The 25,291-nt window shown below is 39.6% G+C and overlaps 2 protein-coding genes across 2 annotated transcripts; one reads left to right on the top strand and one right to left on the bottom strand.

The window, feature by feature from the left end:
* Positions 1-275: 275 nt before the first annotated feature.
* TCEAL2 (transcription elongation factor A like 2) lies at positions 276-2,780 on the top strand. The gene has a single exon (XM_081792330.1). It carries the CDS (start codon positions 276-278, stop codon positions 1,041-1,043), a length of 768 nt encoding a protein of 255 aa, XP_081648456.1. The 3' UTR covers positions 1,044-2,780.
* A 17,532-nt stretch (positions 2,781-20,312) lies between these two features.
* Positions 20,313-22,745, bottom strand: TCEAL6 (transcription elongation factor A like 6). The gene is given in 4 exon segments (XM_081792481.1): positions 20,313-20,651; positions 20,653-21,201; positions 21,571-21,640; positions 22,560-22,745. Coding segments are annotated over 4 exon segments (660 nt in total). The 5' UTR covers positions 22,571-22,745; the 3' UTR covers positions 20,313-20,621.
* Positions 22,746-25,291: the final 2,546 nt, after the last annotated feature.

Genomic DNA, 25,291 nt, shown 5'->3' with positions numbered 1-25,291 from the left:
ACACATTTACATTTTACCATGCTGAGCAATCAAAGAGACAATGACAGGGCCTGAGATAAATGGTTGGTTCCTGTATGTGGAAGGAATGGTGGGAGAAGGAGCTTGGCAAAAGAGCACACTTGGAGTGCCAGGCTAGGTTAGGGGAACCCAGATAAGAGTACATAGGTGTGAATATGATCCAGACCTGCATTCTGCATTCTACTCCCAAGCCCTCAGTCTCCCTTGTCTCCTCTTCCTCCCACCCTCACGACAGGAAAAGGAGGCAAAATCTCAACATGGAAAAACTCTGCAATGGAAATGAAGGAATACCTGAGAAGCAAGGAGAGATGGAATACAAAGAACAGCCACAGGATGTGGGAAAGCCAGAAGAAACTTGTACTCTGAAAGACAAGGAAAAGTTAGAAAATGAGGGGAAAACAAATCACAAGGGAAAGACAGAAAATGAAATTCTAAAGGACAACAAAAAGCCAAGGAGTGTGGCAAAGGCAAAAGAAGGAAAGCCAGTGAGCAAGGGAAAATCAGTCAGTGAGAGAAAGCCAGAGAGCCAGGGAAAGCCAAAAGAAGAAGGAAAACCTGTGAGTGAGGGGAAGCCAGGGAACAAAGGACAGCCAAAAGAAGGAGAAGCAAGGAGCAAGGGAGAGCCAAAAGAGGAAAAATCAGAGAATGAGGGAAGGCCAGAGAGCCAGGAAAAGCCAAAAGAAGAAGAAAAACCAGCCAATGAACCAAAGACTGCAGGAAAGCGCCCAGCTGGGGATGATGTACCCAAGAAGGCCAAAAGAAAAACCAAAAAGGGATTGGCTCAGTGCCTCAAGGAATATAAAGAGGTCATACATGATATGCATTTGAGCAATGAGGAGATGATAAGAGAATTTGATGAGATGGCCAGGGTGGAGGATGAGGTAAAGAAAACCAAGCAGAAATTGGGGGGGTTTATGTGGATGCAAAAAAGTTTACAGGACCCCTTCCACCCAAGGGGCCCAAGGGAACTCAGGGGTGGTTGCAGGGCCCCACAAAGGGGCTTTGAAGACATTCCTTTTGTGTAGTGCCTCTGGAAAGCATTTGCCAGGCCCTGTGCTTCAACCTTATACTAATAATTTGCTTTAGCTGTGGCTTTTGTTATCAGCAGCCTTCTGACCCAACTAGAGCACTCTATCAGTAGGGGATTTTCACCCATGCATTGCAAAGACATTATAATTTTTGGGAAAATAAAGCAGCTTATAATATCCTCTACAGAATTGGTCCACTTTTGTAAAAAACATAAGTTTATGTAGTATATCTGTGCACAGGAAAAATAGAAAATTTGTTCACCAAAAGGTTAATAGTTCTCTGAATTAGTATACTGTGGAGAACTTGATTTCTTTGTTTTCTTTCTACCTGTATGTTTATTTTTTTCCTAAAGAACACAGATTGCTTTTCTCATAAGGAAATGCTAAAATATAAAAAAGGAAAACAATATGGAAAAAGAAATATGAACATCTGTTCAGTGAATTTATGAAGGCTAGTGGAAACACTTAAAATTTTTGTCAGAACTTAATATGTGAAACTCATATTCCCTCTAGGACTCATATTTAGAAGAAATAACCTGGCAGTTATAACAGACCCATTGTTGTAAAACACAGTCTTGTCTTTCTGAAATGGGGATAATACTAGCCTCACAATATTCCTGAGTAGAACAGATGAAGCAGCGCGTATGTGAGCTGTGTTGGTCTGGTTTCTACATTTTCCCCTATGTTAGCAGGACTAAGACCCTCATCAGACATTTAGAAGGGGGGTGAGGTACAGCTCACCAATAACCAGGAATTAGTCCAGGAAGTCAAAAGATGGGTGCCACCCTGCCCGGGGTACTGCTATGTCTGCTGCACAGTGTGCCTCTTCTCATGGGTTGGGCACACTCTTAAGGTTCTCACTGTTGCTGACAGGCTGGTGTCCTCAAGGTGACAAAGTCCAGTCGATTTCCCTGGAGTCCCCAGTAAGCCCAAAACCTGCCTCACACCATATCACCTATAGAAGTGAGGATAAAGCTAGAATTATGTTTACACAAGTGGGTAACATCCCAGTGATACTTTGACACTTAATCTCAGATTTTTTCTTAGCAAACCAATCCTTTCTGTGTTTGTTGTGTTGTAAATATGTTTTTGTATACAGCTATCTCTCTACCAAATTCAAATATGGGAAGTTGAAATAAAATCTGAGTTCCACACACTGGTTTTCTCATCTGTCAGTGCCTTGTCTGCTTGATTCCTCTTTCCTTAGAGGTAATTGTCTCCTAGGAAACTCCTGCCAGGTCCTGCTTTACAAGGTTAGCACACCTACCCACACTTAAGGTTTTTAGAGCATTGCTACTCAAAAGTGGTCAATGGACCAGCTGCATCAGCATCACCTGAGAGATAGAAGTGCAGAATCTCAAGTCTCCATCTTAGATGTACTGAATCAGAATCCTAATTTAACAAGATCTGCAATTGATTTCTGTATGCATTAAAGTTTGAGAAGCACTGGTCTACAAGGAGACTACTTAGCCTCCCCACTAAATATGTGCCTAAAAGAATAAATATATGTGCTCCAGAAGATACACATCACAGATGATATTTGTTAAACTGTGGTGTGTTAAGTTTAGTCCCATATTCCCTGAATTAATAGAGCCTGAAACAAATGTAATGAGTCAAGACCTGCAATTTTTTAAGGAAGTAGGGTAGAGTAGAATTGATTACAGCTAAATAGGAAAGAATCAGAATATATCACAGGTAGGTAGGTTGAAAATTGTTTTGTGAAATTTGTGTTTCCATTATGTGCGTATGTGTGTATATATACCCGTATATATGTTTATGTATATATATGTATATATATGTGTATATATATATATACATATATATTTGTGATTGTGGACTGAAGCTTTTAAAAAAACTAAGAAACAATGCATTGGACTCTGCTTCTCAAAGCACAATCTTTTCTTTCCATCCTGGTACCTCTAATACCTCGCACAGTGTCTGACAAGTTATAGGTTCCTAATAAAGTTGTAAATAATAATAGGAGTTCTCACCCCAGATCATTTCTTGTCTAGATAAATAACTGTGGACTTCACTAGCAGGGTGGCCAGGTTCAAGCTCCAATTTTCCTCCCTGTCTATAAGATCCCTGGCAATATGCACATCTTTTGGACCAGGAAACACTGATGTGTACACAGAATACCTCAGAACCAGAGAGCACAAATGCAGTCTCAGCCCAGGATTCTCCTACACTGATGGTTATGTAGGCATATTCTTGATATGTAGCTAGCTTCAACAGTAGAGCTCTTGGTGGGAAGATTCACCAAGATCAGGTGCAAATAACCTTGTTACCAATAAACAACAAACTAGTACAAAGCATCCAAAACTCCTCAGACCTATGGTTATAAAACAATATTCTTAGTATCTTTAATACCTTTACTATGGGACAGTACCACACAGGTGCATTTCTTATTTCAGTAGAATAGCTCAGACAAATCCCAGTCAGGTTAACCTCTAATAACAATATACCTTTTACCCTCTTCCTTGCCATGTAAATAAAGCTGATGGGGTACCCTTTCTCACTGCACACACAATTCCCAGTGACTACTACTAACATGTCCTCACCCCAGTTGCTGGATATCTATCCACCTTCTTATCTGGATTCACTCTTCTCCCTGTTTTATGTCCTGGGGGTCTGGCCCGTATGAACTACATCAAAGGACTCCTTTGTCCTTTGGGAACCAGTGGTGGATAATGTGGTCAGGAAATTTTCCTCCTATTTTGTTTCCTGCACTGTCACCAGATGCTGAGTCTCCTCTCCAAAGTTTCCTGCAAGGTGGCCCTCTCAACATAGGCTCTGTGTCTCCAGAGTTTAGCAAATCCTCTCTTCCTTTGTCCCCCAGGCCTAGGGCTGATAATCTTACCTTTACTAGCCATGGAGTATTGTACTGTCCCTGTGGTACTCAAATATTCTTCTCACACCATTGTATATTGTATTTTTTTAAATCTCTTTTCACATTTTCTTTCTTTTTTTAAATGTTTATTTTGAGAGACAGAGTGTGAGTGGGGGATAGGCAAAGAGGAAGACACAGAATCAGAAGCAGGCTCCAGGCTCTGAGATGTCAGCACAAAGCCTCTCACAGGGCGCAAACTCAGGAACAGCAAGATCATGACCTAAGCTGAAGTCAGTCATTCAACCTACTGAGTCACCCAGGCACTCCACCTTTCACATTTTCTAATGTGAACGTGCCCCCTGTTTCTGTCATGCTCTTCTCAGATACAGTAGATACCAAAAGTTACTCCAGGAATTGGGTGTCTCATTTGAGGAGTGAAAAATAACCTTCTTACAATGGGGGTCAGGAGAGTGGGGAGCAGGTGTTAGGAGAGGTTCACTGGTAATGGCATGTAGTAGTATCACACTTAATCAAATTAACACCACTCGTGGCATGGAATAAAGTACAGAAATCCAAAGTTTTGGGAAATCAAGTAGATGTGTCATTTAAACACTGTGTTGAAAATAATTATCCAAAAGGTTGTGAAGTCACCTACATTCATCTGATGGTCCTAAAGAGTATGCATAGGAAAAAGAAGAAATTTTAAAGCTATGAAAATACAATAGAAAACACATCTAGATCACTAGAAAGCCTGCATGACATGTTTGGAGGAGTCCCTCATGTTATGATAGATAAAGCTGAGGACCAAGCCCAGGTACTCAGTGTTGCAGAGTTCCACTGCCAATTAAATATTCTACCTGCTATGGCTTTTACAATAGGGTAAGGGCACATGTAGAGAAGGAATAGAACCTTGATGTATCAGATAGAGACTTTGTGTAGACATGCTCTAAAACATTAAGAAATGCAGTGGTCAGAGGGTCATCAAGCATTTTTGAAAATTTCTGTGTGTCTGTTCTCTGTAGGCTGGAGACAATGGTGGAGAATGCTGCAGTGGAATTGGCTACTTGATCTTAATGTGAATTGAAGGGATCCTAGAGTGGTGGGGGTCAGGTGACAGTGCTTAATCATATAAGACAAGGTGAGTACAATAACCACAGTAAGCCACAAGAATGAAATGCTAATTAGAGGATGTTTGACCCACAGGGATCTGTGGTGATGGCTAACCAGAGCATTCCAAAAAGTGAAATAATTGGGCAGTCTACAGGATGTTGCTCAACATATTCAGGCAGAAAAAAATTCTAGGTCTGCTGGAAAGTTTAATTTGAGTTGCTGTAGTGAGGTTTCTCAACTTCTTACCCAACTAAAGGGAACAGAGGGTACATTTAAGTTAGGACCTTGAAGCCACTGGTGTATACTATAAATCTTCCATCAAACCTTTCCCAATGGGACCTGCAGATATTTTTTAGGGTGACTGTGTACTAGGGAAAAGGAAATATCACGACCTTCTGGGAGTTATTGGCTAAAGACTCTGAACTGGTGCTAACCTCTGTCACACTAAGGAACAAATAGGCAACAAGATAAACAATGTAGAAAAGGCTATAAGAGACTAATGGGACATGGTGGGGGAAAAAAAAATCTATCCTATATGTAATCAAATTTCCAGAAGAAGAGGCAAAAGAGAATGGGGGAGAAACACTATGAAGAAATAATGGAAGATTCACTTCTATCATGACAGCCTGAGGAACCCCACTGACTGATACCCATTGAAAGTGATGAAAATAATATTTAAAAAACCAACAACCATTAAAGTATTTTGAAAATGGTCTTAAATATGATAAGGATATATATGATAAAATAGGCAAAGAGGGAAAGGACAAGACCTGAGGTCCCTGGGTGGGGAAAAACACATATTTTGGAAAAATACTGGGAGCTTCTGACCATAGCAAACTCCCTCAAGTGTAAGGATCCACTTAAGAATGTAACAGATACCACCTACTCCCCCTTAAGAATTTGACAGTCAAAATACCTAACTAAAATAGGTAAACCATAAAACTTATGTTATTCGAGGGACATTATGACTGTAGTCTGACTCCTCACACAATAGAATTGAGCCAGTCAAGAATGGACAGCCCTGCACCTAGAGTTATCAAGCCAATAAGGGTAGAACCTGAGAAGGAACAAAGGGGACAGGTAGGGGTGGGACCTGACCAAAACCTTATACAACAAAGACCCTTACCTGTAGTTGCAGGGTGTTCACTTTTGAATGCCCCCACTCTGTAAAGAGAGCTTTCATACTTTCTAATCTTATACTCTAATAAACTTTTGCCTGCTGCTCATTTTATTTTATGTCTGCCTCTTCATTCTTCAAAACAGTGAGACGACAGACCCCAGGTATTGAGGTAAAAAAAATCCTGCAATGCTAAGGACAAACAGCACACAAAGAAACATCTATTCAAGAAAATCTACAAAAATTTAGTATGGTGAGAGCCTGTAATATTTGAACCAAGACAGTTCCTTCATTCCCCACTTTCCAAGCTCAGTGAGGTGGATACATTCTTCCACGCTGCTAGAGCCAAAAACACAGGGCTCCCTCTCCCCCAGATCCCATCAGAGGGCCTTCTTCACAAGTGGAGCAGGACTTTAGCATTTCTTACCCTTATCCCAATTGTCTGTTGCTGAGACTAAGTCCTGTATGAATTCAGCTGAGAAGTGGGGCTTCCTTCTTCTACCCAACTCCCACTTGTGGAACAGAGAATGTACCTTGGGCATAGCATGCCTAGAATATTTGTGGCCCCAATGTCCCTTGCCTCAGTTTATGAGGCAGTGGTACTATTGCAGGAAAGGTAAGCTGAGAGGACCTCAGGCTGCTGTCCCCTTTCACTGAGGGCTCAGATCATACAACATGAGTTATATTCAGAAAGAAGCTATCCATTGCCCCATCCCCAGTTCCAGAGCCCTTGCTCAGAGATTTTATCAGTGGAATAAGCAAGCCATAAAATAGCTCCTTATCTCTTCCCAAAGAAACTGACTTCATCTACAATGAAGGATGAAGAATTTTAAGCCTAAGGGCACTCTTAAGAAGGGTGATTGTTGTGGTGAAAATAAATTGGAAGAATATTCATGGATCTAATGAACATAGAGCCTAGACTGTGGCCTGGCTGGTTTGCAGTATAGAGCTGAAATATAAGACAGCTCGAGGAGCCTCTGGAGTCAGAAAAAGTATCAAATACTGACCTCAGAAATTATCCATGGAAGGAGCCACAGTTTGATTGGATTAGTTTGTAGAGAAATTTATGGCCCAGGGCACTGTTGAAACAATAGAGCAATCAGCTCTAGTAATTAGTAGAAATTGACAGCTATATGTGTCAGGTAAACAGTGAAGGAAAGCTCTACCAGTACCACTGTGATTCCAGTAAGTCTGTGTTCATACCCAAACTTGAACCATCAGATGCTTAACACTGTGTGGGGGGATAGACTTTACTAAAATAGTCCAGCCATTCACTAAACAAATAAACAAGTAGATAACAATAACAAATCATGGTGTGTGTGTGTGTGTGAGGGGAGTATACAGAGTTGATATATTATTTAAAATGTTCAGTTTGCAGCAAAAATTATGTGACATGCAAAGAAACAAAAAAGTAAATTCAAGTACTGGGAAAAAAGCAAGCAACAGAAACTGGGAGAGTGACCAGGTATGAGATCTAATAGAAAAGTATTTCAAAGATGAATAGGTATAGATATTTATATTTCTAAATATATATATGTGTATATATACATATATAATATACATATTTTATACATATATATAATATACATATATATTTTCCACAGAACTAAAGGAAATCATGATTAAAGATGTATAGGAAGGTATAATGACAATGTCATATCCAGAAAAGAATATGAATAAAAATATAGAAATTATAAAAAGAACCAAATGGAATTCTGGAGATGAAAAGTACAATAACTCAAGTAAAAATTTCACTACAGGGGTTCAACAATAAATTTGAACTGGCAGAAAAAGAGTTGGAAAACTTGAAGATAGATCAATAGAGATTATGTAATAGAGAAACAAGCATGAAGAAAATGAACAGAGCCTCAGAGAAATGTGGCACACCATTGGGCATATGAGCATTATATGTAAGAGTAGTACCAGAGAGAAGAGAGAGAGATTATTGGGACTAACATATAGAAGTTTACTATATGTGTAATATATTTGCTAATAACAGCAGAGAGGAGGTGAATGGGAGTAAAGCGCTAAATGGCTGAGGAAATAACTACAGATTATAAAAAAATAATTATAATGATATATTATTGGCTTTGCAACATTAATAAATGTAAAATATAATGAAAATAGCACAAAGGGGTTATAAGGGAATAGAGCTATATAGTAATAACATTTTTATGTATCACTGGAATTAAACTGGTATGAATCAGAAGCTGATTATGATATGTTAGGATGTATATGGTAAACTTTACAGCAACCACTAAAAAATAAGTGAAAAATGTTGTAAAAGATATTAAAGTATAATACATTTAAAAATAACCTGGTAATGCAATATGAAGCACTGAACAAGGAATAAAGGAAAGGATACGATAATAGAAAATAAAAACTAAAATGGCAGAAGTAAATCTAGCTATATCAACAATGAAATTAATTATGAATGCATTAAACACTCCAATCAAAAGGCGCACATTATCAAACTGTATTAAAAAAAACACAATCAGCTATATGTTGTTTATAGGAGATACGCTTTAGATTGAAAGATACAAATAGATTGAAAATAAAAAGATAGAGAAAAGTATATCGTCCAAACAGCAACTACAAGAAAGCTGGAGTGCCTATACTAACATTGGACAAAAGTGATGCTAATATAAAAATTGCAACTGGAGTTGGGGCACCTGGGTGGTTCAGTTGGTTAAGCGCCCGACTTTGGCTCAGTCCATGATCTCACAGTTCATGGTTTCAAGCCCTGCATTGGACTCTGTGCTGATGGCTCAGAGCCTGGAGCCTGCTTTAGATTCTGTATTTCCCTCTCTCTCTGCCCCTCTCCGTTCATGCTCTGTCTCTGTCTCTCTCTCTCTCGAAAATAAACATTAAAACATTTTTTTAAACATTGCAACTGGAGGTAAAGAGAGACATTTTATAATGATAAAATGGTTAACCTATCAGGAAGATATAACAATTTATTAACATTTATACATTTAATAATCACCAAAATACATGAAATGAAACTGACAGAAATAAATGGAAAATAGACAATTTAAAAACAATACTTTGAGACTGCAATGCTGCATTTTAAATAATGGATAGAAAAACTGGACAGAAAATCAGCAAAGAAATAGAAAACTTTAACCACACTGTGAAACAACCATGCCTAACAGATATCTATAGAACACTCCACCCAACAACAGAGTATACATTTTTTTCAAGTGCCCATGAAACATTCTCCAGGATAGGTGATATTCTACACCATAAAAAAATCTCAGTAAATGTAAAGGATAAAAATAATGCAGTGTATGTTCTCCAACCACAATAGAGTGAAATTAGAAATCTATGGCAGGAAAAACATTGGGAAACTCACAAATATGTGAAAATTAAACACCACACTCCTAAATAACCAATGGCTCAAAGAAGAAATCAAAAGGGAAATCACAACATGCCAAAATTTGTGGGGTCCAACTGAAGAAGAAAGATCTCAAATCAATAACCTATCCTTACACCTTAGGTCAGAGCAAAAAGAAGAGCAAATTATACATGAAGCAAGCAAAAGGAAGGAAATAATAAAGATTATAATGTAAATTAATGAAATGGAAAAGAGAAAAAAACAATAAAGAAAATCAGTGAAACCTAAAGATGGTTCTTTGAAAAGGTCAACAAAATTGGCAAACCTTTAAATTGACCAAGGTAAAAAGAGAGACTTGAATAACTAGAATCAGAAGTGAAAGAGGGAATGTTACTATCAACCTTAAAGAAATATATATATAAATATATATATATATAAATATATTTATATATATAAAGAAATATATAAATATATAAATATATATATATATTTATATATATTTATATATATTTATAATATATATAATTTTATATACATTATTTATATATATTATATATATATAATATATATTATATATATTATATATATAATATATTTATAAATATATATTTATATAATTTATATATATATATAATTTATATATAATATAATATATAATATATATATTATATATATAAAAAAATTATATATATATATAAAGCAATACTAGACCAACTGTATGCCAATAAATTAGATAATTTAAATGAAATGGAAAAAATCCTAGAAGGACATAAACTACTAAAATTGAATCAAGAAGAAAGAGAAGGGCTCCTGGGCAGCTCAGTTGGTTAAGTGGCTGACTCTTGATTTTGGCTCAAATCATGATCTCACAGTTCGTGGGGTTGAGTCCCTTGTCAGGCTCTGCACTGGCAGTATGGAGCCTGCTTGGGATTCTCTCTCTCCCTCTGTCTCTGCCTCTCACCAGCTCACTTGTGTGTTCGTTTGCTCTCTCTCAAAAAAAAAAAAAATAATAATAAACATAAAAAAAATTCCACAGATTTAAGAAGAAAGAGAGATTTCTACAAGGTGGCACGATAGGAACATTCTGAACTTGTATCTTCCCATGGATACCTCAAATCTACAGCTACATATAGATAGATCTTTTTCCTCTGAAAAAGATCTGAAAACTAGAAGAATTGCTTCTCCACAACAAGGGATAAAAAGATCACATTGAGATGGGTAAGAGAGACAGACAGACATAGTTTCCAAAAACCCCACCCCCAGTACAGTGGCACACAATAGGGAGGGATATCACCAGTCCTGCATATCTCTTGGAGAAGTGATGGGTTGGTGCCCCACATCAGGCACCCCAAACCCTGGGATCTGCAACAGAGACAAGCTCCTAAAATGTTTGGTTTAGCAAACCAATGGGGCTGATGTCTAAGGGGCCCAATGTGCTATAGGAAACTGAGATTCCCCCTTTAAAGAACTCATGTGTTGTCTCACTCATCCTGAGACCCATTAAAAATCACCTCGACTAAATGTGAAGGAGATTCATTTGCTAATCCAAAAGCATCTGCTGGAGGGGCAGGGGACAGTTGGAACACTTCCCAGAGATGGAGGCACTAGCAGATGCCATGTTTTGCACTGTCTACCTACCCTACCAGTACAGGTGGTTGAGTTCAAATGCAGCACCCTCCTGCCACACTGCTAAGACATGTTGGGGGTGACCAGTTGTGGCACTACCCTGATGCTTTGCTGAATCCAGAGAGCATGGGGGACTGCAACACTCCCCCTACTCCGTGGCCAGTGCTGGGGAGTGAAGGCAATCATGGCATTTTCCCACTCCTAGCTTAAAGCTGGCACATGAGGACAGAAAAAGCACTGCCTTGATACATTTCTGAAGGCCATAGGCATGCAAAGTCAAGACATTTTCCCACTGCCTTTCTGAAGCTGGCAAGCATATCCTACCTCCTACACTCCTCAGCTGCCTAGCTAAAGCCAGAGGGAGCATGAAATTCACACAATGGATCCTTCTTGATAACCTGGCCCTAGTGGCCAATTGACTGGTGTTCCTAAACCTCATGGGAATGTAACAATCAGAAAGACAGTTCTTGGTTGGCTACCACCCCCAGGGTGCTGAACAGACAACAGACTGAAACACAACCCCAGTCTTCCTATGAAAAAGGCCTATTTACTTAGCTTGGAGCTTTAGCCTGAAGGACAGACTTCAGATTTTCCACACATCTAGGGGCTAAGGAAGTGCTCCCAGGAACTGTAAGCAGAAAGATACCCCATCTTTGCATACTCCATAGGCCTTGTTACAGTTTGATGAGACCTCCCAGAAAGGAGCTTATATACATATCTGAAACCCTGATTTTTGCAACTGTTGTCCAAAGGAAATTTCCAGATTTTCTGGTCTGGAGGCTAGTGGGGATAATAATTGCAGCCTGACAGGACTGTAAAAATTTACATAATTTAAAAGCTGCTGTCTGCCTGTGGTTTCCAATCAGCTTGACCTAGGTGCTAAATGAGATTCCTGCTTTTGGAGCACTGACATGTCTTGGCACACTTCCAAAAGTGGGAACACTTCAAGAATAAATCAGGCAGTTTAGATAATCACAAAGATTTAAGAGAAAAACAAGAACTAGAGCAAGGTTGAATAAGATGTTTCATTATCTACCTAAAGCTAAGAGACTCCTTCAAGACTAAGAGAGGTAGCTATTTTGCCTAATACTTAGAAAAAAACACAGACTCAGGAAAAATGAAGAAACAGAGAAATATGTTTCAAATGAAAGAACAAGACAAAACCTCAAAAGACCTTAATGAGAATGATCATAAGGAAGCTATCACACTCAGGAGAATAGTGGATAAACACAGTGAGAACCTCAACAAAGAGACAGAAAATATAAAGAAAGAAGCAAACAGGAGTCATAGAGCTAAAGAATACAATAATTGAACCCTCAAAAATACACTGGAGGTGTACAATAACAGACTAGATGAAACAGAAGAACTAATCAGCAAGCTGGAAGACAAAGCAATAGAACGCATCTAGACAGGTCATCAAAAAGAAAAAATAATTTAAAAAATGAAGATAAGTTAAGGGACCAATAGGACAACATCAGTCAGAATAACATTCACATAGTAGGGGGCCCAGAAAGAGAAGAGAGAGAAGAAAAAAAACAGAAAACTTATTTGAAGAAACGATGGCTAAAAACATCCCTCACCTAGGAAAGGAAACAATCATTCAGATTCAGACATCACAGAGAGTTCCAAATAAGATGAACTCAAAGAGATCCCCACTAAGACACATTATAATTAAAATGTCAATAGTTAAAGAGAGAATTTTAAAAGCAACAAGAGAAATAAAAAGTTTTTATATACAAGGGAAACCCCATAAGGCTATCAGAAGATTTCTTAGCAGAAACTTTGAAGGCCAGAAAGTAATGGCATGACATATTCAAAGTGCTGAAAGGAAAACTGCCAGTCAAGAACTCTCTACCTGGCAAGATTATCATTCATAATTGAAATGATTATGTCATCTATAATCATAATTATAATTCATAATTGAAAGAGAGATAGAGGGTTTTTCTACACAAGCAAAAGCTAAAGGAGTTCATCACTACTAAACCAACCTTATAAGAAATATTAAAAGACTTCCTTAAGCTGAAAAAAAATGGAACTAATTAATAACAAGGAAACATATGAAAGTAAAAATCTTACTGGAAAAGGTAACTATATAATAAATGTGGATCAGTCACTTAGAAAGCTACTAGAAAAGTTGAAAGACAAAAATAGTAAAATTAAATAAAGTTACAATAATTATTTTAAGGATATATAAAATAAAAATTTGTAAAATATGACATTGAAAACATAAAACATAAAGAGGATGCAAAAGTATAGCATTTGGAAATGTGTTAAAATTTAAGTTGCTATCAACTTAAAATAGATAGTTATTTACATAGGATGATGTAGGTGAACCTCACAGTAAACACAAAGCAAAAGCTTAGCGTAAATACTCAGAAGAAAATGTGAAAATAATCTAAACGTAACACTAATGAAAGTCATCAAACAACAGGGTGAGAGTAAGACAAGAATAAAGGAGCAAGGATGAACTACATCAGCAGCCGGAAAATAATAAAATGGCAATAAGTAATACCTATGAATAACTACTTTGAATGTAAATGGACTGAATTTTCTGAGTAAAAAACATAGAGTAGCTGAATGGATTAAAAAAAAATCAAGACATATGCTGCCTAAAGAGACTCGCTTTAGAAGTAAGCACACACACAGATTGAAAGTTAAGGGATGACGGACACCTGGGTGGCTCAGTAGATTAAGCATCTGACTCTTGGTTTCGGCTCAGGTCATGATATCACAGTTTCATGGGTTCAAGCCCCACATTGGGCTCGGTGCCGACAGTGCGGAACCTGCTTGGAATTCTCTGTCTCCCTCTCTCTCTGCACCCCGCCCCCCACTCATGCTGTCTCTGTCCCTCTCAAAATAAATAAATAAACAGGGACTCCTGGGTGGCTCAGTCAGTTAAGCATCTGACTTCAGCTCAGGTCATGATCTTGCAGTTTGTGAGTTCAAGCCCCATGTTGGGCTCTGTGATGACAGCTCAGAGGCTGGAGCCTGCTTAGGATTCTGTGCCTCTCTCTCTCTGTTCCTCCCCAACTTGCACTCTGTCGCTGTCTCTCTCTCTCAAATAAAATAAAAAGATTAAAAAATAATAAATAAATAAACTTAAAAGAAAGTTAAGGTATGAAAAAAGATATTCCATGCAAATGGAAACAAAAAAAGTGCATATACTCAGACAAAGTAGACTTTAAAACAGAAACTTTAACAAAAGACTTATTATCTTGCTGTACTCTTGGATCAATCTAACAAGAAAATATAACATTTGGAAATATCTATGCACCCAACACTGGGGCAACTAAATACATGAAGCAAACTTTAATGCAACTAAAAGGAGAAATTGATGGTAATACTGTAATAATAAGGAAAATTAACACCCCACTTAAATCAATGTATAGATCATCCAGACAAAGTCAATAAAGAAACATTAGCCATGAATGATACATTAGACCAGATGGATCTAATAGACATATACAGAACTTTCCACTTAAAAGTGATGGAATACACATTCTCTCAAGGGCACATCGAACATTCTCAAGGATAGATTACATGTTAGGCCACAAAACAACTCTCAATAAATTTAAGACGATTGAAATTATGTCATTCATATTTTATGACCACAGTGGTATGAAACTAGAAATAAATTATAAGCAGAAAACTGGAAAAAAAAACACATAAAAACTTGGAAATAAAACAACATGTTACTGAAGAAAGAATGGTTCATCAAAGAAAACAAAGGAGAAATCAAAAATACCTACACACAAATGAAAACAGAAATATGACATATCAAAATCTGTGGGATGCAGTGATTCTGAGAGGGATGTTCATAGAAATAGAGGCCAACCTCAAGAAACAAGAGAAATCTCAAATAATTAAACTTTATAAATAAAGGAAATTGTAAACAAATGAAGCTTAAAGTTAGTAGAAGGAAGAAAATAATACAGATAAGAGCAGAAATAAATGAAACAGAGACTAAAAAGACAATGGAAAAGATCAGTAAAACTAAGCTGGTTCATTGAAAAGGGAAACAAAATGACAAATCTATACTCACCAAGAAAAAAAGGAATGAACAGATTTGTGGTTGATAGAAGGGAGGAGAATGGGTGGGGGAAAGAATGAAAGGGATCAATAAGTAAAAACTTACAGTTATAAAATAATTTTCAGTTATCTCATAAAATATTTATAAATATTTTGCCATCTGTGGTAACAGATGGTAAATAGATTTAATGTGGTGATCATTTTGTAATATATGAAAATGTCAAGTCAGTATGTTGTACACTTGAAACTAATATAATACTGTATGTATTTTATACCTCCATGAAAAAGCAGAAATAGATTATATGAATAGACTTGTAACAGGTGAAGAGATTGAAGTAGTAATAAAAAATACTCACACATAAATGCTCAGGGCCAGATGGCTTCACTGCTGAATTCTACCAAACATTTAAAAAAGAATTATCACCAAATCTTCACAATGAGAGAAGTCAGAGATTAGTAAATTCTATGAGATTGAGCTAAATTCTTTTTATCTTTTGTGGCAAAATAAATTCCTTGGTTGAAAAATATTTTGGTGATTTTGTGTATGGCACTATTCAGGCAACTAAGACATGATTATGCTGGCAGAAGTGTCATGGACAGTAAAGGCAACTCTTCCACTGATATGAATATCTATTACTTTTAGGAATAAAATTATGACTCCTCTATTCTATGAAAGAAGGGCTCCAATATAATCAATTTACCAGTAGGAAACTAGTTGGTTGCACCAGGAAATTGTGCCAAATATACGGGTCAGCATTGTCTTCTTCTGTGGGAGTTTTGAACACGTAGTAGTGGCAGTAGCCAGGTCAGCCTTGGTAATAGGAAGGCAATGTTGTGGAGCCCAGTCATAGTATCCAACTCTGTCACCATGACCACTTAGTGTATGGGCCCATGGAGTTTCAGATGGAGAGAAATATCTTCAGGAACTGTACTTAACAGATTATACCTAGGATCCTCACCCATATCTGGTTTAGGTGATTTAGATGATGAGATTTTGACTTTTGAGCTAATGCTGTAAGGGAGTGAGATTCTTGTTAACCTTGGGAGAAGTTGAATATGTTTTGCATTTGGAAAGGACATGAATCCTCAGGAATCAGAAGGTGGACTGTGGTATGCAGAATTTTAAGATTGCCTACCAAATTGCCAGCTGGCATTGCATATATACTTTTCTTCTAGTTATTTAATCACACACTTATTCATGTGTCTCTGTGAAGCCATCCTGCAGATGTAATTAGGGTCTCAGACCAGTGGACTTTGGGAAAATTATCTGGGTAGGCCTGTTGTAATCACATCATCCCTTTAAATAGGGGTCTAGAGTCAGATACAGAGAAGTCAGAGATTAGAAGCATGAGAAAGAGTCAATATGCTATTGTTGGCTTGAAGATGGAGTGAGACTTATGGTAAAGAATGCAAGCTTTTATACGCTGAAAATAGTTCAGCAGATAGCCAGCAAAAAAAAAAAAAAAAAAAAAAAAATGTGGTACCACAGTGCTACAGCTGCAAGGAACTGAATTCTGAAAACAACATAAATGAATGTGGAAGCAGATTTTTCCCCAGAACTTCCAGATGAGAACTCATTGTGGCTGACACTTTAATGTCTGCCTTGTGAGACCCTGAGCAGAGAGTGCAATCATGCTGTTGTGTGGTAGTTTGTTGTGCAATAGTAAATAATTATATCATGGGATACAAATACCTGCACTGTTATTAATTTTCCAATTTAATTCTTTCCAAAGTCCCTGACCAATCTTTTTATCATTGCATATGTGTCAGAGTAGATCCATACCTACAGACATGAGTTTTATACAAAGAGAACAGCTACATGAACCACATAGCTTTCTACCCACTGGTAACATGTTTCCTTCCCAATGTTTTTCTGAGTCATTACTGAGTGGGGTTATAATGCAGCAGACATCTACTTGCATCTACTGTCAACATATCAAGAAGATACATCCATAAACTGGATCATCGTTTTATCCCTCTTCTAACTGGTAATGAAGAACTCTCATGAGGCTGTACATGATGGTTGAGAGAGAGAGACAATGAAGTAGCAGTAATAGGTATCATGTAATTTACTTGTGCCTTCTTGATGTACCCAAGCCCAGCCCTTTAGATCAAGTTGCAGTTGCTCACACAAAACTCTACTATTCAACAGAGTAAATAGAAACAAGTTCATAATGGGTGTCTCATACAGAAAATTAATACCTCATTGTTAGGTGCTCAGTCTCTACCAGGGTCTGGTAGGAAGCCCAACTGAGCAGCTTCCCAAATACAGACTAATTGCTAAAAGAAGAGGGCATGGTTTCCTCGAAAACACTGGGAGTGTGGTTTTTAATTCTATTATTGGGAATTTTTAAGGTTTCATAGACTCTACATAGCAGGAATGTAATACACTTGAGTCTGCAGGTCATGAGGCTGAAGTGTCAGAGAAGCTTGCACTATAGCCCGTAGACCTTTTTCTTGCTCTGGGTACCACTCAAAATTGGAAAACATATGGAGTCGAAGCAAAAAACCAATGTGATAGATGTTGTCTCTAAAATCTAAGGCCCTGATTCCCACAGGCTAACTGGGGAAAGATCATCTACAGGTAGCTCAACTGTTATCCCTGCAGGGCAGCTCCTTACCCTGGCCTCTCACTCTGGCAGGCATACCGTTCTTTTGTGAGGCTGTGCTGTTGTGGCATATACAGAGTCCTCTACTGGATCCTTTTACAGCACAGATTACACAGTTGTTTAATTTCACTTTACAGAGTCTATCTTCCTGGGATTGAGAAATCCCACTGTCTCCAGCTGGTGGCTCTCCTTGGTGCTGCTGAGTGTGTGTGTGTGTGTGTGTGTGTGTGTGTGTGTGTGTATTTTTACTAATGGCAAATCTGGCTGTGAATTGCAGTAGGCTCTATCCATTCTGTGAAGCTCATGGTTCCCTGATACTTTTGGAAATATAAGTAAACCCTGTTAGACAATTAAAATTATTTGCCCAAAGTTATTTATGTAGACAGGGATTAGGCTTGGGGAAAAATTGGGGTTCCTGAATTAGTCATTATTATTTATGCTTTTTATTAAATACCTATAATTTGTCAGCTACTGTGCTGGGCACTAGGGATACAAGTATGAAATGGACTGGATAGGATTTGAGATGCAAAGAGTCCAGTGCAGTGTATCTCAATTTTTTACAACCACAGCCCACAGTAAGAAATATATTTTCTCATCACAATTCATGTTACACCCACATCCACCCCCCCACACACACACGCATACTGAAACACAAATTTTACATAATATTCACCATGGCTGCAATGCAATTTTATATTTGACTTTATTCTATCTTATTTCATTAAAAATTTCAAAGTCTTGACCCACTGAGTTAGTTCCAAGACCTACCAATGCATGGAGGAAGGGTAACTGCAGTTTGGCAAACGTAGGTCTATTTAATAATCTGTGATGTGTATCTTATATGGTGCATATATTTATCTTTTCAGGCACATATTTTATGGGAACGTGGGAGTGGAGAGCCTGAAAAGAGTCTCCATCTAAGCCAGTGTTTCTCAAACTTCAGCGTGCAAAGGAATCACCAGGGGATCTTGCTAAAATGAAGATTCTAACTCAGTAGGTCTGAGGGAGGTCCTGAGATTCTGCATTTCTTTTTTTAAGCTTATTTATTTATTTTGAGAGAGAGAGAAAAAAAAAAAAACATTCACAATCAAGGGAAGGGCAGAAAGAGAGGGAGAGAGAGAGAATCCCAAGCAGCCTCCGTACTGTTGATGTGGAGCCCAATGTGGGGTTTGAAATCATGAACCATGAGGCCTTGACCTGAACCCAAATCAAGAGTCAGACACTTAACTGAGTCACCCAGGCACCCCGTGATATTTTGCATTTCTAATTAACTCTCAGGTGATACTGATGGAGCTGGTCTATACACGACATGTTCATGAATAAGGACCTAAAAATTAAATATGTTTAAGGGTCTGCTGAATTGCTCATGTGGGCCTGACAAGTTTCTTGGGAGAGAATTCAACCTAGGAAAGAGTTTGCAGATATTAACCTGTAAGAATAGCACAGCTTTTATCATACAGATATATTTTTTTTCCTGGTCTAGCTTGCAATATCTGAATTTGACGAGGATATTCATGTATGCAAAAACACACAAACTAAAAAATACACATAAATGGTCATTTTGCTAAAAAATAACAGATATTAGAGTCCCAAGTAGCACTAGCATTCAGCTGCTAACAGGTAACTGAATAACTGTAATTCAAGTGGGAAAAAGCCCATCCACACTTCTATAAGGGTCAAGGGTGAGTGGGCATTTGTTCTAGAGAAATTGATAGGGCTTTGGCACCTTAAGGCCTCCTCCTCATTAGACAGTATCAGTAATGAGTACAGAACCCAGGAGAAAGGGCACAGAGCTCAGTGGACATCGAAGTATCCAGGAGACAATTGCATTCATGTTCTAGCTGCCTAGACTTGTTACTGGGCACAGGTGAGGCCTCCCTCAGTCCTGCTCCAAGTGTCTGATTCCATTCACATACCTGTTCTTGCATGGGAATGGTGTGGGAGCCATTTGTCCCTTAAGTATGTGGTAGAGGCTGGGTTACAACACAGCTCACATCCTCAGTACCTCATCTGATCCACTTGGCAGGCCCATGAAGCAAGCAATATCCCCATTTCACAAATGACAACACTGACCCTTACAGAAATGGGTCTGCCAGGTGGATTCCTCTAGCTATTAGTCCCAGAAAATGGGAGTTTTACCTATTATCATATGTTCTAACAACAGGAACTTTAAGTATCTTCACTGCCCTCTTAAACTCATTAAACAGTTCAATCATGTATTATTTTCTGGTTTTAGTTATTTTTTAATTATGAAAAACATAATTCATATATCCTTTAGGAAAAAGAGATGAGTGAACAAATAAAAAGAATCACACATGGTGGGAGCCATAGGATGGTACAGGACTCAGGAGGAGCAGCGGTGATCACTGACATGGTTACAACTAGGGAAAGACATGGGGATGGGCATGCACACAGGGGAATGGCACAGAGGTACCTTACCAAACCATGATGTGGTTGAACTCATTTTTGAGTAAAGGTGAGGCCTATTTTGACTACCATACAGGAAAAAATATTGTCTACTTTTTAGTGTAACACACTTTCAGAGTCTTCTCTGTGAACAAATGCATTATGCCAATATATTTTTACAAAAATGGGCTGATACTGTATATATGGTTCTGAAAATGGTTTTATCTTTATTGTTATTTTACAATGTACCATGAACATCTTTTCCATGCACATGGGTGAAAATCCCCTACTAAAAGACAGAGGACACTGTAGTTGGATCAAAAGGCTGCTGATAACCAAGAGTGACACCTAAAGCAAAGTATCAGCCTAAGGTTAAAGCACATAGCCTGGCAAATGCCTGCTTGGGAAAGCAGGATCAGCAATATTCTCATTAGAGAAATCAGAAATGAACGCCAAAGACATTAAAGATACGGGATATCATGTAAGCCCCTTTGGCCCCTACCTCCGCCCCTCATTCCCCTGACACCCCGTTGCCCCCTTGGGGCAAAGGGATCCTGTACATCTCTTTGCATCCAATGAAAACCACCCATTTTCTGTTTTTTCCTTAGCTCTTCCTGAGCCCTTGACACATCTCCACATTCTCTCATCATCTCCTCACTGCCCAAGTGCCTTTCCTGTAAGTCCTCCTGATAGTCCTTGGGGGAATCGTCTGTCCCCCTGTCCGTTTTTCTTTTTGCTTTCCTAGGCACATAATCTTCAGCTGGGCGCTTTTCGGCAGCCCGCGACTCACTCTCAGCCTTTGCCAGGGATTCTGGCTTGCCCTCACTGTGTGGTTTTCCCTCATTTTCAGACTTGCCCTGCTTTTCTTGCTTTCCCTCATCTTCTGCTTGTCCCTCATCATCTGGCTGTCCCTCAGTCTGGAGCTTCCCCTCATGCCCTGGCTTCCCCTCCACTTCCAGCTTTTCTTCCTCATCTGATTTTCCTTCATCTTCTGTATCTACTTCATCTTCTGGCGTTCCCTCGATTTCCAGCTTTCCTTCATTTTCATTGTAGAGTTTTTCCATGTTGAGATTTCCCCTTCTTTTCCTGTACTGGGGGGTGTGGTGAGGTGGTAAGGGGAAGAGAAGATAAAGAAGACAAGGGAGACTGAGGGCTTGGAGGTGGAATGCAGGTCCTGATAGTACTGGCATCTTTCCCCTTGGCTGGGTTCCTTTGACCTGGCCCAGCCCTCCAAGTGTGTCTTCTGCCCACCCTCTACCCCATAATTCATCCCACACTTGAGAGCCAACCATTTCCTTGGCAGGCCCTACCATCTTCTCTACCATCCTAAAGCGTGGTGGGGTGTGTGCAATATATGTGGTGGGGGATGGGCAGTGGGGCTCTCAAATTCTGCCCAAGCTGTGCTTTCTACACCCTCCCCTCACTGTTTCTGTCCAGTGCCCCTCCCTCCTTTCACTCACCCGCAGGGATTCTGAACAGGTTCTTCCTATTTTTCTAGTCTTGCAGAGTGCTGGGGACAGACACACAGACCTGCAGACAGACAGGAGACAGGGGCAGGGCGTCTCAGCAATTTGCTCTCAGCAAATTGATGTTTCTTTCCTGAATCTGGGCCCTCCTCATGCAACATTTCCCTCACTTACCTCCCCCACATCCCAGCCGCCATTACTTTCCAGGCCTCAGGCTCCAGACCAGGATGCTTTCCAAACTGTTTGGGTCTCTGTGACCCCCTCCCCTGCAGACAAGCCGCCCGCCCTCACCCTCTTTTTGCGGAGGTCAATATTTCCACTTAGGTGCAGAGTGTGAGAGGGGGTTATTTCTAGAATATGTCTGTCTACATTTCACTGTCGCACTGCGGGGGCGCCCCCCTCCCATTTCAGGTCCAAAAATGTATGGAGAGCGCAGAGGAGGGGCGTCGAGGAGGCGACAGAGCCTGCTGCAAGATGCTCCCTCCTCACCTGCCCACATCCCCGCCGCGTCCCCCTCCTCCCCAACCTCCCGGACCCCTCCCCACCCCGCCCTGCTCCCAGATCCTACTCCCATCCACCTCCACCCCTGCCCGGGGCCGCCGGCAGCACCCACCTTCACACCGACCAGCGGGACCTGCGGGGCCCGGGCCAGGCCTGCGCCTCCTCGGGCTCGCCAAAGCCCGCCGGCCCCTCGCCCGCCGCCCGGGCAGCTCAGGGAGCTGGTTCTGCGCGGGCGACGGGAGCCAACAGCGCAGGCACCGGACCGCAGGGCGGGTGAGCAGGCGGGCGCGGGGGCTGCTGCCCACGTCGGCGCCCGACCGGTCACGTGAGCGCCGCGTCACCCAAGCTCGGTTCCCCACCCCGCTCCGCCCCCTCATCCCCATCCCGTAGGGACCAGCCAGCCACAGACAGTGGGGAGCAGTGTGGCAAAAGGGGGCTACCGAGAGGGCAGCCCAGAGGCTTCTTTACCGCAGGTGCTTTACCTGGAGCGCATCTCAGGTCCTCACACAGCATCCCTCTGAGATGTACGTCATTGCCAGGTGTGACAGCTGATCGCAGGGAGGGTACCTGACTTTGCAGAGAGCACTCAGCAACTGAATCCCACAGGCTGCTTTCAAGACAGGCTCTGCCAGACTCCAGAATTCTGGTGGTAGTGTCCGCCAGAAAGTAGAGCTGCCACCTTGAGTAGCTGTGTTCCTGGGCCTCCTCTCTCCTCAGTCCACGCGTTCTCTCTTCCTGAGTTATTTCTGTTCATTTCCCTCTAAGCGTAGATGATTCGCAAATCTCCAGCACCAGGCTATCCTCTCCCCTGAGCTTTACACCCTCTTTGCCAACTGTCTATTGGATACCACTGCTTGAATGTCCCTGAGGAACCTCAAAATCCGTATACCCCAAACTGCTTTCACCAACTTCCTTCTCACCTTCTCCCTTCACTTCTCTTCACACTTGAAACTTGCACTCCAATATTTGACCTCTTCTTATTTAGAGAGAGTGTCAGACAGCTAAACAAGATAGCATTAAAATATTTTTTAAGTGGATTACAGATGAATAGATTTATCATCATCCTTGGTCTACAATACACTCTGTATCATTAACCCTTTGTCCCTCTTTTCTTTCTTTTTCTTCCCTTCCCTTCCCTTTCCTCTTTCATACTGTGAAACCACCACCCACCTCAAAAACTAGAAAATTGCCAATATAAAGTTGCTACAGTGTAATGCCACATATTTGGTTTTGACAATGTTACTATACTGTGCCTTGGTTTGGATCATGTGTATCCTGTTGTAGTTAACTGAACTTTTTGGATGCATAGATAGTGTGTCCTCTAATGAGAAATTTTTATCTTTTATTTGTTGATAAAAGATTTGTTGTTAAAGAAGAACTTCTTTCTTCTCATTTCTGTATCTCTTCTCCTTGGAGTACTGTCATGCACATGTTAAACATGCTTCATGTGTCTCCTGGTTCTCTTCGGCTTTTTAAAACTTTCTTCAGTTTTTTTTTTTTTTTTTTTTAACTTTCTGCTCCTCAGACTGGATAATCTCAATTGATCTATCTTCAGGCTAACTGATTCTTTCTTATGCCTGCTCAAATATACTGTTAAACCCCTTTAGTGAGCTTTTCATTTCAGATATTGTGCTTTTCAGCTCCAGAGTTTCTGTTTGGTTCCTTTTTATAAATTTCTATCTTTCTACTGATAGTTTATATTTGCTAAAGCATTGCCTCTTCATTTCCGTAGTCCTTTGTCCATCTTTTCTTTTAGCTGTTTGAGCATATTTAAGACAGTTGATCTAATTTTTTTGTCTAGTTAGTCCAATACATGACCTTTCTTATAGTCAGCCTAATAATGTTTCTTTCTTATAAATAGATATTTTCTTTATTTTCTTGTTTCTTCATATGCCTCACAATTTGTGTTGGAATCTGGACACTTTGTATATTAGAAAATGTCAACTCTGTAAATTAGATCCTCCCACTTTCCAAGGTTTGTTGTTGCTCTTTGTTGTGGGTTGTTTCTTTGTTTAGTGACTTTTAAAAATAATTTTGTAAATTCTGTATTATTTGTCATGTGTGGCCACTGAAGCCTGTGCCTTATTAGCTCAGTAATCAACTGGTATTTGGTCATGGTTACTTTAAATGTCTAGAACCATGAAAATAAAAATACTTTCCCAGTCTTTGCCGATGAACTCTGACATTGAAGTATTTTTAGTGCTTTACTTTCTGCTTGGGCAGATCCTGAAGAACAGCCCACGGTTAATGCTTAGGGTTTTCTGTGGCTTTTTCTGAGCATGTGTCCAATCTTGGGTATGCACATATACTTTTCAATTCCTTAGTATATGTGAGTTTTTAAAAGTGCTTGTTCCTTCGTGTATGTCTTTCCCCAACTTCTCATACTTAGGCTTCTCAATGTATTGTTTACCTCAAATGTTGTTCCTTGTCCCAGGCTGCTGTGGCCAATACCTGTGACTTTAAGTGTTTTTGGCAAAAGCCACCCAGGAAGCTGTCCCAGTTCCAGTCCCAGGAATGGTCTGTTTGGTGTGACAAAGGGAATTTTTTGTGCTGGTCTTTCAGGGAGCTGCCAGACAGACTAAGACCCACAACCAGAATTCTGTGAGAATGGGATCTGAATTCTTCCCTCTGGCACTAGCAATGTAAACCAGGATATCAAGCTGCCATCCACAGACTGCTGACAACCTGGGGCATGGGGGATGGTAGGCAGACAATTTAAAATTTCTTACCACAAAGCAGTAGCCTCTTGCTTCACCAAATTTCCCCCTGGTTGTTACAATTTTTATTTTACTAGATTCCAGAGTTCTACAAAAGTTGATTCTGATATTTTTTGCCAGCTTATTAGTTGCTTTTACAGGAGGGGTCAAGTCCAAAAATTCCATACCTTGCTATTTTCAATAAGGTTACTTTCTTTTCTTTCTATTCCTATTTGTCAGTGTTGGTAGTTTGTGTCTTTATTGGAATTTGTCCTTTTCATCTATCTTGTCTTATTTATTGTCACACAGGTGTCCATAATGTTACTGTATAATCCTGCATAAACCTGTAGAGTTAAGATTCATGTCTCTTTTTTCATTCCTGGCTCTGATAATTTGAATCCTCATCCTTTTTTTTTTTTTTTTTTTTGATCAGTGTATCTATAATTTGCCACTTTTTTTCCTTTTATTTTCAAAGAAGCAATCTTCAGTTTTAGTTAGGTTCTCTATTGCTTTACTAT

The sequence above is a fragment of the Panthera onca genome, chromosome X, assembly GCF_046562875.1.
Source record: "Panthera onca isolate mPanOnc1 chromosome X, mPanOnc1 haplotype 2, whole genome shotgun sequence".
NCBI lineage: Eukaryota > Metazoa > Chordata > Mammalia > Carnivora > Felidae > Panthera > Panthera onca.
Note: the sequence above shows the minus strand (reverse complement) of the source record. Positions and strands in the feature narration are given on the sequence as shown.